The sequence below is a fragment of the Molossus molossus genome, unplaced genomic scaffold (genome assembly GCF_014108415.1).
Source record: "Molossus molossus isolate mMolMol1 unplaced genomic scaffold, mMolMol1.p scaffold_m16_p_8, whole genome shotgun sequence".
NCBI lineage: Eukaryota > Metazoa > Chordata > Mammalia > Chiroptera > Molossidae > Molossus > Molossus molossus.
In genome coordinates this window covers 100,540,274-100,554,444 of record NW_023425402.1, presented here as the reverse complement: position 1 = coordinate 100,554,444, position 14,171 = coordinate 100,540,274, and the positions used below count along the sequence as shown (strand labels likewise).

General features: G+C 42.9%; 1 protein-coding gene across 4 annotated transcripts in view; it reads right to left on the bottom strand.

The window, feature by feature from the left end:
- The window catches only part of ESR1 (estrogen receptor 1), a 265,106-nt gene extending 253,175 nt beyond the window's left edge, over positions 1 to 11,931 (bottom strand). The window contains exons 1-2 of one of the 4 annotated variants that reach the window (XM_036248186.1): positions 11,816 to 11,931; positions 9,236 to 9,757 (exon numbers count right to left, since the gene is read on the bottom strand). In XM_036248186.1, coding sequence (XP_036104079.1) covers positions 9,236 to 9,687 — 452 coding nt within the window. In that variant the 5' untranslated portion in view covers positions 9,688 to 9,757; positions 11,816 to 11,931. Of the gene's footprint in view, positions 1 to 9,235; positions 9,788 to 11,815 lie in introns of those variants that run through there. The other 3 variants (XM_036248188.1, XM_036248189.1, XM_036248187.1) reach the window with 3 other exon arrangements.
- Between the last annotated feature and the right edge of the window lie 2,240 nt (positions 11,932 to 14,171).

Sequence of the window (14,171 nt, the reverse complement as noted above, 5' to 3'; positions counted from 1 at the left end):
ATCTATAAACTTTTTTAATTTTCATAACGACCAAAAGATATAGGTCCAATTTGGATGACATTTTACAGATGAGTAAACTGAGACACACAGAGTCAGAGATCACAACTAGGCAGGAGTCAACCAGAAACATAAGCTGCCTGGCTTCACAACCTGTGCTTTTCATTACTTTAGTGTATATATCATTCTCATTATTGGTGGTGGTTATATTCCATAGAGCTATCACAAACACTGAGTTAGTGAATGCTGAACCATTGCCCCTAGGGTGAATACAGGGTTAGAGCCTCCAGTCATAACGTTTTCATCAACCAATCAATACATGGCCTTGTTGTGTGTGTGTTTCTGCTTAAAGACATCTTATTTAACACACACTGTTGACTCATGAACAGTGAACGCATGGCCAACAGCATTCATGCATGAATGAAGCTGACCTAACACATGTATTTCTCCATAGGCACATCACAGCCTTCCTGTGCTTAGAAATATTATACAGCACTTCCGTGCTACACTCGGGGGGTCATTTTTAAATAGCAAAATCATCAACAAAAAGCACAAGATAAAAACAAAAGTGGCCCTGAATAGACCCCAGCTGGACACCTGTTCCCAGCAGGAGCTGAAATCAGAAGCAGGCAGAGCTTCAGGCCTTGGACCTCAGCTGGGAGCACGGAGTCCATGACTCAGGTTTTTCACCACTCTGCGCATGTCTGTGATTGAGCGAGAATGTGTCATGAGTGCTGATCTGGGGGCTGCAAATAAATTTTAGAAAGTAGGCAAATTCGTAATTATAGAATCTAAAAAATAATGAGGATGAGCTGAAGTTGGAATGTCCTTCCTCTCTCTCTCTCTCTCTCTCTCTCTCTCTCTTTCTCTCTCTCCCTCCCCACCCCCTCTTTTGTTGTTGTTGTTAATACTTACCCAAGGATATTTTTTCCACTGATTCTTAGAGAGAGTGGAAGGAAGGAGGAAAGAAGGGAGGGAGAAACAGAGAGAGAAAGAAACATTGATGTGAGAGGGACACATCAATTCGTAGCCTCCCATACACAGAGATTGAACCTGCAACCCAGGTACTTGCCCTTATTCAGGAATCGAACCCTCGGCCCTTCCATCACCAGCAGATGCTCTAACCACTAAGCCAAACCAGCCAGGGCTCCTTCTTTCTCTTTTTAAGAAGTGGGGGGTAATTTACAAATTCCCCACATTCTTACAGTCACGGGTGAAGATCCTTCTCCAATGGCCTCTCTCCCAGCCAAGAGACCTGAGCAGGCCAGTGTACTGCGCGGCCCGCCCGCCGCCAGCAGCCAACTTCCACGTGCCATGAGCACTGCTGAGGGCTGAGGGCAGGGCGGTGTGATGGTCCCTGGACCAGTGCTCGGGGTCCCTCCTATTAGAAATCAAAGGCTTCCGACAGCCCTACAGGTTCTCAGATAACTAAAGAAAATAACGTCTCAATACAACTAAATTGCCTCTTGTACTCAAATAGGAATGTACATCCTTTCTGTCTGAATTGCTTGAAATATTCCAACCATTTGTAAGGTCCTCAGATCAACAAAAGCAGAAGTCAAAGGTAGCATACAAGACCCTTAAGGACCCTTAACGTTACAGTTATGTTAACGACAGTGTTGCATTGGGAATGCTTTACATTTAAAATACCTTCATGATATACGTAAAACAAATAGCGGACACACCTACATTTCAACAACGAGTGTTTTTGTTATCAGAGTGGGAAATTACAGTCGACTTGAACTGCCTTGTGCAAGTTTTCCCGGACTTGGAACCCGGGCGACCGCAGCCAAGACAGCACTTGATCTCCACACCAAATACACAGGCAGAAGGATGAGGTCCTGGGATCCCACCCATTCCTGGCATAGCCTTTCCTGGCTGCTAACTGCTGACACAGATACAGGGACTGCTTGGAATACAAGCATGTGCTTCGTGTCTATGCCATGGGCGAGCTACACATTTGGAACAAGGTAGCCAAATGAATGAATGAATGAATGAATGAGCAGTCAAAGCAACTCCATTAAGTGGATGTTTCTTTCTGATTGCATTTGTTTTAAGCTTCTATGCTTAGGGATGAGAAAAAATCATTTTTTTCAACTTTTGTGCCATTCATACTACTCTGGAATGTTAAGGCATATTCTTTTTTTTTTTTTTTTCTTTTTTTTTTTTTATTGATTAATTTTTCTTAAAAATGATTCTCCTTTTTTCCCCCACTGATTCCCCCCTCCCCCTTCCCTCCCTGCCCCTTCCCCAGATTGTTGTCCATGTCCACTGTTCATGCATACATGCATATAAGTTCTGTGGTTCATCCCTCTCTCACCTCCCCACTCCTTAGGGGATTGTCCTCAAACTGTTATGTTCATTATATTCCACAAATCAGTGAGATCATATGAAATTTGTCTTTCTCTGTTTGGCTTGTTTCACTTAGGATGATACTTTCCAGGTCCCTCCATGTAGTCTCAAAGGATAAGAGATCTTTCTTTCTTACCGCTGCGTAGTACTCCATTCATATTCTTATACCACTGGCTTACCTATACTGGGTAAACACTCTGTTGAGCCCTATTTCAAATTTCATTTAAAAAAAAAAAAAAACAGATGAAAGAGGTCTATTTAAAAAGAAAAAAACAACAACAGAAAGATGGAAGGAAAAATCTGGGAATATACAGATGGAGTGATTAAAACAGAAAGACAAAAAAAATAAAAAGGAAGCTTGATATGAAAAAAAAAGCCCAAAAGAGTTTAAAGGGTCTTAGAAGAAATCCAGAACTTTTGGTCAGAAAAGTGAGTCCAGTTGCCTAGAAAACAGCCCGGGATGTAGTGCTTGGCAGGCGCGCCCACAGGCTGCGAGGGCTCTCCCCACACGCACCACTGCCTGGGAACAGGCGGGACGAGCCAGGCAGCGCGATGCCTGCTGGGTTCCAACCAGCCAGCGGATGGAGGCCTTTGGACCAGACAGCCCTGCAGCTTCCAAGCCGGAGGTGAGAATCTGAGATGAAACAGCACAGGCCCTTCATTCTTCTTGTGGTTGACAACATTTGGGGAATTCTCAAAAAAAATAAATAAATAACCACATATGAGTTTATTGAGGGCTCGTCTATAAACGTCTAGTCCTCAATGTTTCTTAATTAACTTTATTAACTAAACTATAGTGAACTATAATTCTCCCAAGTGTAATTCATAGGAGCTCCAGAAAGTAGAAAATGATCAGACAAAGTAGCCCACTATCTTATTAAAGAAGACACTTTTGATAAAAGTAGAAGATGTTATGGAAGCAAACTAAGGATACAATTTATCCCTCTGAAAAGTTCAGAGGAAAAAATGAAAAATTATCCAGGTTTCTTTGGATTTTTCTTTCTTAATGTTCTGTGTAGCAATTAGAGTTACTTATTCGATTAATGGTATTAAATTATTAATAATAGTGTTATTGCCCTGGCCAGTTTGTCAGCCTGTGATCCAGAGAGGCCCAGGTTTGGTTCCCGCTAAGGGCACGTACCTTGGTTGCAGTTTGTCCCCGGCCCTGGTTGGGTCGTGTGGGTGGCAACCGCTCGATGTGTCCCTTTCACATCGATGTTTCTCTCTGTCTCCCTCCCACTCTATCTAAACAAAATATCAAAAAATGTCCTCAGGTGAGGATAAATAAATAAATAAATAAATAAAATAATATTGTTATTGAAACTTTTGATAATTTACTTAAATTACAGCTTCATATAAATGTGAGGTACATTAAAAGGATTCCATTTCTGTACAGGATAAACTTCTCCCGCTGTATAATAGGTGTCCAGAAATCCTACCTACCCACCCAGACACCAGCACTTTATGGCCACCATCGTCATCATCCCTTCACCATCGTCATCATCCTCACCACCACCACCATTATGGATTCCACTGTCACACCATCATATCACTTATAAGTGTCAGTCATGCCCTTTCCTAACTGACCTGGCTTCTTGAAATTATTACTTTATTAAACTACATAAAATTTTGTCATTTGGGGTCAAAATAATTTTCTTTCTATTCTTTATGTCTTTAATAGGGTCTCAGTACATACACATAACTGGAAGCCTTGTTGATTAAGGCAAAAATTCCCCCATAATTCTTACTAATATTCTCTAAGATACAGAACTCAGGAATTACAGTTTCTTTCCTCATGAGATCAAGAATCTCATAAAGGTATTTCCCTCCCCCACTTAAGTCCTCAGACTTGAGAGGACAGGGTATGTTTCAGGGATGAAGTAGGGGACAGCTCAGACACACCGTTTTTAAAATGACATTCTTTGTTAATCCATTGGCAGAGTTTAAAATATAAAATTACTCGATGACTTTGATGGGATGTCTCTTTTCTACGAAATCGCTCACACTTTCACTTTGGTTGGTTGGTTTCAAGTGGCTGTGTTTTGGGGATCATATAGCATCTTTCTCTGGCACATGCATTTTGATTCTAAACAGCTGTGGCCACTGTGTTTTCCTTTCTTCTATAAGCAAACTGAGACTTGGAATTAAACTGAATGACTGATGTGTCTCTATCCATCCACGTATCCTGAGAAAGAAGGGAACACAGCCTGCTGCTCTCTCAACTGTGTTCTTCTAAAGTTACATTAAAAATAATACTGAAGTCACAGGGAGGCTTTAGATGTATTAGTTTTGATCTGAGTATGCATTTTAGAAAAAAATATAATTAAAGATTTTATATTTCCATGTGTACAACTCTTTTCACATAATCAGGGTCTTGACTTTTTTTAAATGTTATCTATAAGACAAATATTCTTTTTATTTTTTATTTATTGGTTTTAGAGAGAAAGAGGGAGAGAGAGAAACATCAATTTGTTGTTCCACATGCTTATGCATTCATTGGTTGATTCTTGTATGTGCCCTGACTGGGGATCAAACTCACAACCTTGGTTTATAGAGACAACAACAATCTAAACAGCTGAGCTACCTGGCCAAAGCAAGCTAAATATCTTTTTTTAAGGTGTACTACCTTTATCTATTTATGTTTTTTAAATCCTCACCTAAGGACATGATTATTGATTTTTTTTTTTTTTTAAGAGAGAGAGAAACGTCGATGTGAGAGAGAAACATGGATCGGCTGCCTCTCTTTTAGGGATCGAACCCGAAACCTAGGTATGTGCCCTGACCAGGACATGAATTTGCAACCTTTTTGGTGTACAAAGCACACTCCAACCAACCGAGACACCCAGCCGGGGCTGCAAACGAATGTTGCAGATGGTGATAAAAATTTTATTTAAATGTGGCTTCCAAAGAAAATGATTTCATATTTTCACCAATCTATATTTGTAGTGAAACCCCTGACCACTTTAAATCTGTTCTTCCCTACTATTTTCTAGCCTATGAAAGTATGAGAACAATTATTAACCTGTGAATAAAATAATAAAATATTGAATGCATGGATAACATATGTACCACTTTCACACATACTATCTCACTTGACAAAATTACAAATATCATTAACAGAAAGTCGGACATCTTTTATAGCTTTTCCTGATATCTATTATTCTTGTCATTGTCACTTTTTTGCCCGTCTTTTATACCCTTGAAATAATTAGAAACCAAAATGCCGAACCTGAATATTCCCTGAAGATGAACGTCATATCCTACATATATTCACAAAAATAATATGAAGACCCAAATTAACTGATTGTGAGAAAAAAAAAAATTAGAATAAGTGCCAATTATCCTTGAGGAGCTTTCTACCACGCAGGTACCAGCCCCATGGAGGAGGTGAAAATGAGATGAGGATTGGAGATAGGAGTCCATTTTCAACCGAAAATACACTCATTCTCGAGGCAAAATGCGGCTCCTTGAACTATTCTTAGACCAACACAATGTGTCAGGTGAACAGTAACAATTTAAATAAGTGAAAAAAGAAACGAAAGAAAGGGTGCTAAAATATCACTGAAATAGAGGGAAAGAATGATTGGAAACTTGAAAATTAGCCATTAAAATCTCTTCCTACAGATGAGCCTTGTTCGAAGTCAAGAAATAGTTTGAAATGATCACCAGTGGACAAACCAGTCATCCAAAGCCTACATGCAGCAGTGTGGTCGCACACAAATTACTAGGGACCCGACTTTGATGCAAAGGGTTTGTGTCATTGTCAAGTAATTTGGAGAAGTGGGCACTGCTTAGCCTTTAAGAATATTGAGTAATAAAGCTGAAATAAGCATGGCACTTTAAATACTTCATTAGAATTTTTAAAATCATAGTGGATATAATCAAATTTCATCTTTAGTTTATTCCAACTTCCCTAAGCTGTTTGAACTCAAAAGGGAACCCAGGATACGATGATTCCCAGTAACCTTCATCATGAAATTATAGGTCAGATGCATCTTGTGAAGTCACAACTTGCCTTACTGATAAATGTATTCCCTCTTACTGACATTGGCCGGGACATCTGACCATCTTTCTCACATATTATATGCCCAGGCCAGTTTTACCTGTTACATTGCTTCATACAGAGATACGGCTACATATTGTGGTCAATAGAATAAAGTAACCACAGCAGCCTTATGCTAAATAATGTGAATTTCACATAAATTCTCAAAAACAGTAAAGCTTAATCTAACTGACCTAAAGACACCAACTAATTTACGGAGGGGTTGGGGGGAATAAAATAAAGAGAATCAAAGTAGCTTTTTGGTTTGTGCTGATAAAACAACCAGGCACTTACCTGAATTTTTTATTTTCTACTGAACATAACATTTTAGGCCAAGTGCCTTCAAATTTCTTTGGCCTCAATCCACAGTGAGAAATACATTGTACATCACAGTCGGCACACACAAGCATGTATAATTAAAACAATTTTTCGGGAAACAAAACCCGACCTACTAAATATTATGCACTCTGATATTTTCTATTATATTCTTTTCCATCTTATTCCTTTAAGAAATGTTCTAGACTCACTAAACTGATTTCTTGAACCTCTGGGTCATAACAAGCAGCTTGAAAAAACTGCTTTCAGCCCCCAAAAGTTTTGATAACTACTGAAGAAAATTAAAGTTTCCTAGAAGGGTCTAATCAATTCTTTTATTTTACCCTGTGTTATTCAAACAGGAAAACTGAAAAGGGAAACATATTAAATGATATTTGATAATAATATTACATAAACACTTGTACAGACCCTTCTCTTTCTCCCTGTAATAAGAGGCAGAAGTCCAACAAAAGAAGAAAGATGTTATGGGAAATAAACTACAAGAAAAAAAAATCACCCTAAAACTGAATTTCCACATAGAATCCCACTTGTGTGAATTTTTCACTTTTTTAAAAAAAGTTCCATGTCAGTTATCATATTATTCTAAAAGTATTTGAATATCATCTACTGCACAAAGTTTAACACGGGGCACATTATAGTGCTATTATTTGCCTCTGGGATGATGAACATTTTTGAATAAAATGTGATCCCCTTTTTTTTTTGACCATGCTCACTTTGTAATTATTAGCAAGGCAGTAAATAATCCACCAAGGAGCAGTCTCATTAGTGCCCATTGAAATTCAGTGGCATTAATTTGCAATAAAAGAACTGAAAATTAATGGAAAAGGAAATAGTTTCTGGAGTCCATCATAAGGTTATGGAATTCACATCGTATCAGACCCTTCCTTCACATCAAAGAGTTTAAAAATGTGTGTGAATTAGATGTAATCGTTATATTTTATTCTAATACTTTTTTTTTTTAAGTGGGCAGAATAACTTCTTTTTCTCTTCTCATTTTAACCCTGAAATAAAACAAGTAAGATGAATTTGAAATATGCTTTATAAAGTTTTGTTCTTTTTAAAGTGTTTAAAGTGTTGCTAGTTGATTGTCTTTTAAGTAATAACTCAGGCTGGACTTGTTTGGCTGTGGGTGCCCTAACATCCTTTGAGGAGGCTGGAGGATAGTGGGTAAGTACAGATACCCCAAGAACCTGCCCTTCCAAGTCCAATCTTCACCTCCCTCCTGTCTCTTCTGCTATAAATACCTCCGGAAATAGAACACTGATGAGGAATGGTCCACAGTTTGCATGCAGAGGGTCTGGGTGAGGGTGGACACCCATCGGACAGCACTACACAGTCACAATGCCTAACTCTGCACCCAGCCACCCGGGTCCCCAAGGCTTCCCAAACGCGCGCCAGGTTATCCGTCAGGTGGGGTCCAGGGCACAGCTTTTCACCAGAAACACCAACCCAACCCCTCCCCAAGTCCATCAGGAAGAGAAAGGAGAAACTATCAAAGGGAAAATGGGAGGGAGGAAGGAGAAAGAAACTATATTCTCTACCAGTAAAAAAAAGTAAGGACACAAAACATTTGCCTCTTAAGTCGCAAGTGTCCCTGCGTGTCCCGAAATGCCAAGGCTCTTCCCCAGAGGTGGAAAGGGGCAGAGGAGCTCAACCCGCACCCGACTCCTGGGACATTTTTGCCTAGTGGACCTGAAACGTGATTCAGCTGGCAGGAGGGTATTTCGAAAACCCTCGCGCTTCCACATGGCATGTTTCAAACTCACAGGAGCCAATAAAGTTCTGGCTGTGATAAGTCATATACCAGCAACCTGCTCCAACAGGACCCGGCTAGATAACTCGGAAACCGGAAACTTCAGACCCATTCAACTCTGTGCTCTCTGAGGGGTGAAGTTCAATCAAACCCTGAACCCGGGCTGGGAGGAGGATAGTGGATGCTAGGAATCGCTTCCCCAGAAAAATCATCATCACCATCATCATTATCATCATCATCATCGCATGCATATTTCCAATCCGAAATTCTAGATGAAAGGAAATTGTTCGAGCACATGAAAACAAAATTTAAAAATAAGAATAAATAAAACTGAGCTCCCCTAACCCCAGCCGCCTCCAGCCTTGAATACCAGAGTGGGACATTTACTAGGGACTCAAAGCGCCTTGTGTTCATTTGCTCTGGGGTGTTTCTCCCCACAAATAACTGCTGCTTTGTAAGGTTTTCCAATATTTGTTTGGTTAGGAAGCACACGAGGTTTCGGATCTGACTCTCAGGCAGACAGTAGTGGGGTGGAGAAGAAATTTTTTTAAGCTGCCAAGCTAGAGAACTTGACTCTCCAAAGCGAGATCCACAAATAACCCCGGGCGGGGCTGCGCGCGAGCCCTCGGTGGCGTGTCGGCTGCTCAGGCGGTGGGTTGCGGTGCCAGCCCCGCGGCCCGCCGCCTCCCCCTGGCTCCCGCCCGCCCGCCCCCCGCCCGCCAGGCGCGTGGCCACGGACGAGGCAGCGCAGGTACCTGTAGAACGCAGGAGGGCCGGCCTCGCGCACCGCGTAGCCGTTCGGCTCATTCTGCAGGTAATAGGGCACCTGCTGGCCGTGGGGGTGCAGGAAGGGCGAGAGCTGCGGCGGAGGGTGCAGCAGCACCAGCGGGCTTGGAGACACGCTGTTGAGCGGCGGGTAGCTCCCCAGGCCGTTGGCGCCGAACGCGGCGGCCTCGGACCCGGGGCCGTAGGCGAGACCGGACTGGCCATAGACGGGCGCGGAGGCGGCGGCCGCGGCGTTGAAGTCGTACGCGGCGCCCTCCGGGTAGTTGTAGACCGCCGGCTTGCTGCTGTCCAAGTACACCTCGCCCAGGGGTCGCTCCAGAGGGATCTTCAGCTGTGGGCGATTCAGGGGCTCCAGCTCGTTCCCTTGGATCTGGTGCAGCAGGGCCATTCCGGACGCTTTGGTGTGGAGGGTCATGGTCATGGTCAGCGGCCGCGGGCAAGGTGCAAACCGTCTCCCCGCACGGCAGAGGGCTCAGCAGCCGACAGGCCACCTGAAAGAAGACAGCCCGCGGTTAGAGGCGGCGCAGCGCATGTCCCGCGGCGACGCGAGCCTGGCTCTGTCCCGGGAGCCTGCGCGTCCCCCGGATCCCGGAGGCCGGACACCAGCAAGTGCGGCCAACTTCCTGGGCCCCGATCTTCAACTTTAAGTACGGGTGTCCCGGGCTCATATGCATTACAAAGGTGCTGGAAGCCGGCCAAGGACTGTTACCTTGCACTGACATTGGCTTAAACATCACTTGGGACGCAACTCGTTTTGGAGCGACCCCAAGAGCAGCTTCCCTGAACTTGACTTGTTACTGCTGGATAGAGGCTGAACTGTATTGCAGAAGGGCGGAGGCGCAGAGGGATCTCCTAAAGGTGGCCCGGGGAAGACGGTGTTTAAAATGAACTTGGAAGACTAATAGGGACCAGCGTTCTCTAACTTGCTGTCTTAATGTGCCGGGTGCCAGACTCCAATCTATCTCTGTTTGTCTGTCTTATTGTTTGATTCACTCTCCTTGTTGGCTGGAACTATGTACTGTGTACATAGAATGACCCTGGGGAGGACCACTCTGTAACTGAGATATGGAGACAGGATGGGGTGTGGGGTCGCATATGCAGCCAGCCTCAGACAGCTATATTTAGCAGCAGCTGCAGGGACTATAGGAGACATCTGCGTGGGGAGGGGGCGGGGGGGGGGCAGAGAGTCAAGGTGTTCATATAGGAAGAGCTGTATTTTGCAATCAGGAGAATATTGACAGACCTGTTTCCTCATGCAAAATTCTCCCAAAGTGGCCCCTTCCAGCTACAACCTTCTGTGATTCTCCCAGCCCCCAACTTGTATATTTGGGTTGGACCACGGTATTGTATTTGCTCCCATTAGGAATTCTCTTGTGAATGATGATTTCCAAAAACCTCTGGGGAGGGGCACAGGGGTGTTCATGCCTTCCACAGGTCATGCAACTAAAACTTCAAAAAATTGAATATGAAATGTGACCTTTTTATACAAAAGGTAACCTCTGGTTATTAACCACATCTTTGGCAATTATGTCACACTGTTGGTCTAGCCTACAAATTTTAAAATGCAGTGATAGGTTTCTGTTCTTTAATCCTACAATTGAACTTTCTCAGTTCATATGGGCTAGGACACCCAGAATAAAATACTCAGAAGAAAAAAAAAAATGAGAAAAGTTTTGAATTGAATTAAAAACTAACACTATATATATATATATATATATATATATATAAAACACTATATATAGTGATATATATCACTATATATAGTGTTATATATGTATAGTGATATATATGTGTGTATATATTTTATATATATTTATAAATATATATATTTATATAAATATATATATAAAATTATGCACCCATAATCTTGGATAGTTTATACTTTTTAAAAAACTTCCTTTGCCCCAGCCTAATAGATTGATACAACTATTAATACTTTGCTTTATTGCAATCCCAAACATTCAACATAGTATCTAACAAAATGTTTATGGCATGTATAATAAATGTCAAGGTTGCTATTACTAATGGTAATATTTTTTGATATCTGTATACTAATAAGTGTACATTTTATCTAACTCTTAATAAGAATAGACAGATCATCTGGAGACAATATGCAGATGTAGCTGATTTAACATGAAGCCAAAATTGAACTTGGCATCAATAACTATAGATTGCAAGCAAAGAAAGGGTTAAAACCACATTAGGTGAATCACAGATATTCCTCTTTATGGCCAGCAATCATTACTTTCCAAAGCAATTTTTTTTGCAGATGATTTTGTTTCCGTAAATCACACTTTCAATTTTCAAATGTCTTTTTTAAACCCATGCAAAAGCACTTCGTAGGGCTCTTTACAAATCTGAACCTGCCAAATTCTATAGAAATTACACAAAGAATCCTACAAGTCCTGAGAGCAGAAGGAGATGCACACAGAAACCCGTGGAAAACAGCAAATCCTCCTCTCCCTGCTAGGATACAGACACTGGTCAGAAAGGTAAGTTGCTTTCTCAAAATGCTAAAGCTGTGAAGAGAGAAATCAAAACAATCCTACCCTGCTGGATCAAGAGCGTCTTTCCAGAAAGGTTCCATGGGCCCGCAGAAGTCAAGAGCTGACGACAGTGAGAATGGAGGAAGGAATGTGCTCGCATGTGCGTGTGGCTCCGTGTGAGCGAGGCAGAGCGTGTATGGATGTGTTTGTGTGTGGAATGGCAGGGATTCGGGAAGCAGCCAGTAGGCAGGGCACTTGGCAGCCCCTCCCGGCAGACACAGAAGCGGGGCTGCTGCACAGAGCTAGATGAATGGCCCTGAGGACTGAGGAGAAGCCTGCTGTCTGCTCATGGGGTGCAGGGTGGCACAGCCCGAGTCAGCGTTCTTGAGGGGAAGCAAAACTCCAGCCCTTTCTGCTCCTGATCCTTGGAGCCTGGAAAGGGACCCATGCTTTCTGCTGCCATCCTAAGCAAGAGAAAAAACAGACTTGCTGTAAATCATGGGCTTATGGCTAAAATAGAATGCCAGTCAAAAGTGTATGGATATCAAGTTTACAAAATGTGACATGGGCGGTTTTTCCTAAAGAATATAATTTAACAATAAAAGCCTTCTGGGATACACTTGGATCAAGTGCCTTGCTGGCCCAGCCCCCTGTCTTTCTGAACAGACACACTATTGCCATGCCTCCGATTGCACCAGGAAACCAGACTTTGGAATAAATGTTTTGGCATTCTAGGGATGTGTTTCCAAGTGAAATGTAATACTCCTCCACCTCGTTAACCAAACCCACAAACCTTTCCATGAATAGCTCAGTTGACTGCTTTCTGTAAACATATGAAAAAATATATATTAAAAGCTAGGGCATAAAGATAAGACAAAGGTGGGTACCTTTGTTTTAAACTGACCGTAGGCTTTGTGACTGTATTGGCATTGATCACGGGGAGGGGAGTCTCTCCTTTCCTGATAGTGCCCGCATGGATCTAGCCAGCCCTGAACTTTTCTCTTGACCATGGGACTAAGACCCAACAATAAGGTGTTCCCAGTTTGCCTTTGCCCAGGGTCCCAGGACACATGACTCCGAATGGAGATTCTGTTGCCAGACATTAGTCATTGTCTTGGGTATTAAATGACTAATCACAATGCCAGGAGTGGCCGGTCTCTGGCCCTGAGACCCTATGCAGTTACAGAGAGATTTATGAGTGGCTCTTGAGACCAGTACAAGGAAACAAGGAAAAAGTTACAAAAATATTAATGATGTCATATTGCAAACATATATTTCCTGCTATGAAAGACCTAAAGTATTGCAATGTTGGAGCACATAAGGCTTCCCTCCTCAATCAGCACTAAAGACGAATGTCAAAAAGAAAGACAGATATTCTTTGTAGGTTGACAGTGGGAATCCTGACTACTCCTTTAGTTCAACATTGGCCACCCATGCTCAAGGTCCATCCAAGATAAACAGAATGTACACGGAAGGAAGGAATGGGAAGAGAGCAGACGGAAAGGAGGGAGGAAAGAGAGAGAGAGAAAAGGAAGAAAGGAGAGAAGGAAAATCACCAGTCTCCTTGAACATAGGAAGGATAAGAAGTCTAGCATTCCCTTTGCAGACCTTTGAGTATTTTGAGACTGACAATCAGCATTAATCCAATTAAGGCAGTTTGCTTGAACAGTTTCTCTCTATCAGTCTCTTTCCTCTTCTGGGTAAGATTTGTCCCCGGGCTTGGTGACAGTGAGGGCGAGGGGAACACGGCACCTTGCCAGTTTTCTTCTAGTGCTTCTGGTGTCAACCTCTCAGTCCAGCTCCCTTTCTACACTGTCATGCTGGGTATGCTGAACCCCTGCCGTGACTTAACAGTCCCCCAAGTGAAGAAAGATAAAGTCTACCTCTCTAGCTCCACCGCCCAGTGTATCTCCAGACCCACACTTGCAGTGGCCTCCTGTGCGTTGCCAGCTTGTTTGAACCTGATTCCTCCTTTCCCCACCCACATGAAAGTCTCACGGTCTTCCTAGAGTGCTCCCCAATGCCTGAGCTTCCCGCTTTGCCCTCTGTCCCTCTCTCTTTCTCGTCTATCACCTCTGTCAGGTGCTCCAGTCTGTAAGAGCTCATGGTCCGCTTCCCTGCGTGAAGAACCTTCTCGGGACCTCTGCCCCTTCCCTGCCCCGACTCCTTCCTAGATCCTGCTGCCTTTTATGGCCTTGGTTTCTACAGATTGGGGATCCATCTTCCTTGATGTGCTCACCCTTCACCCAGCTCATACTTCCCCAGGATTTCAGGCCCTCCTTTCTGTCTATAAATTGATCTTGGCTACTGTATCTGCCTCATGTGTAGCTCGTCCTTCAAGCAAATGAAAGCTTGAGACTCCAAGCACTCCATGCCCGCCTGATGACATTCTCTCTGCTTCTGACCCCGACTGTGCTGG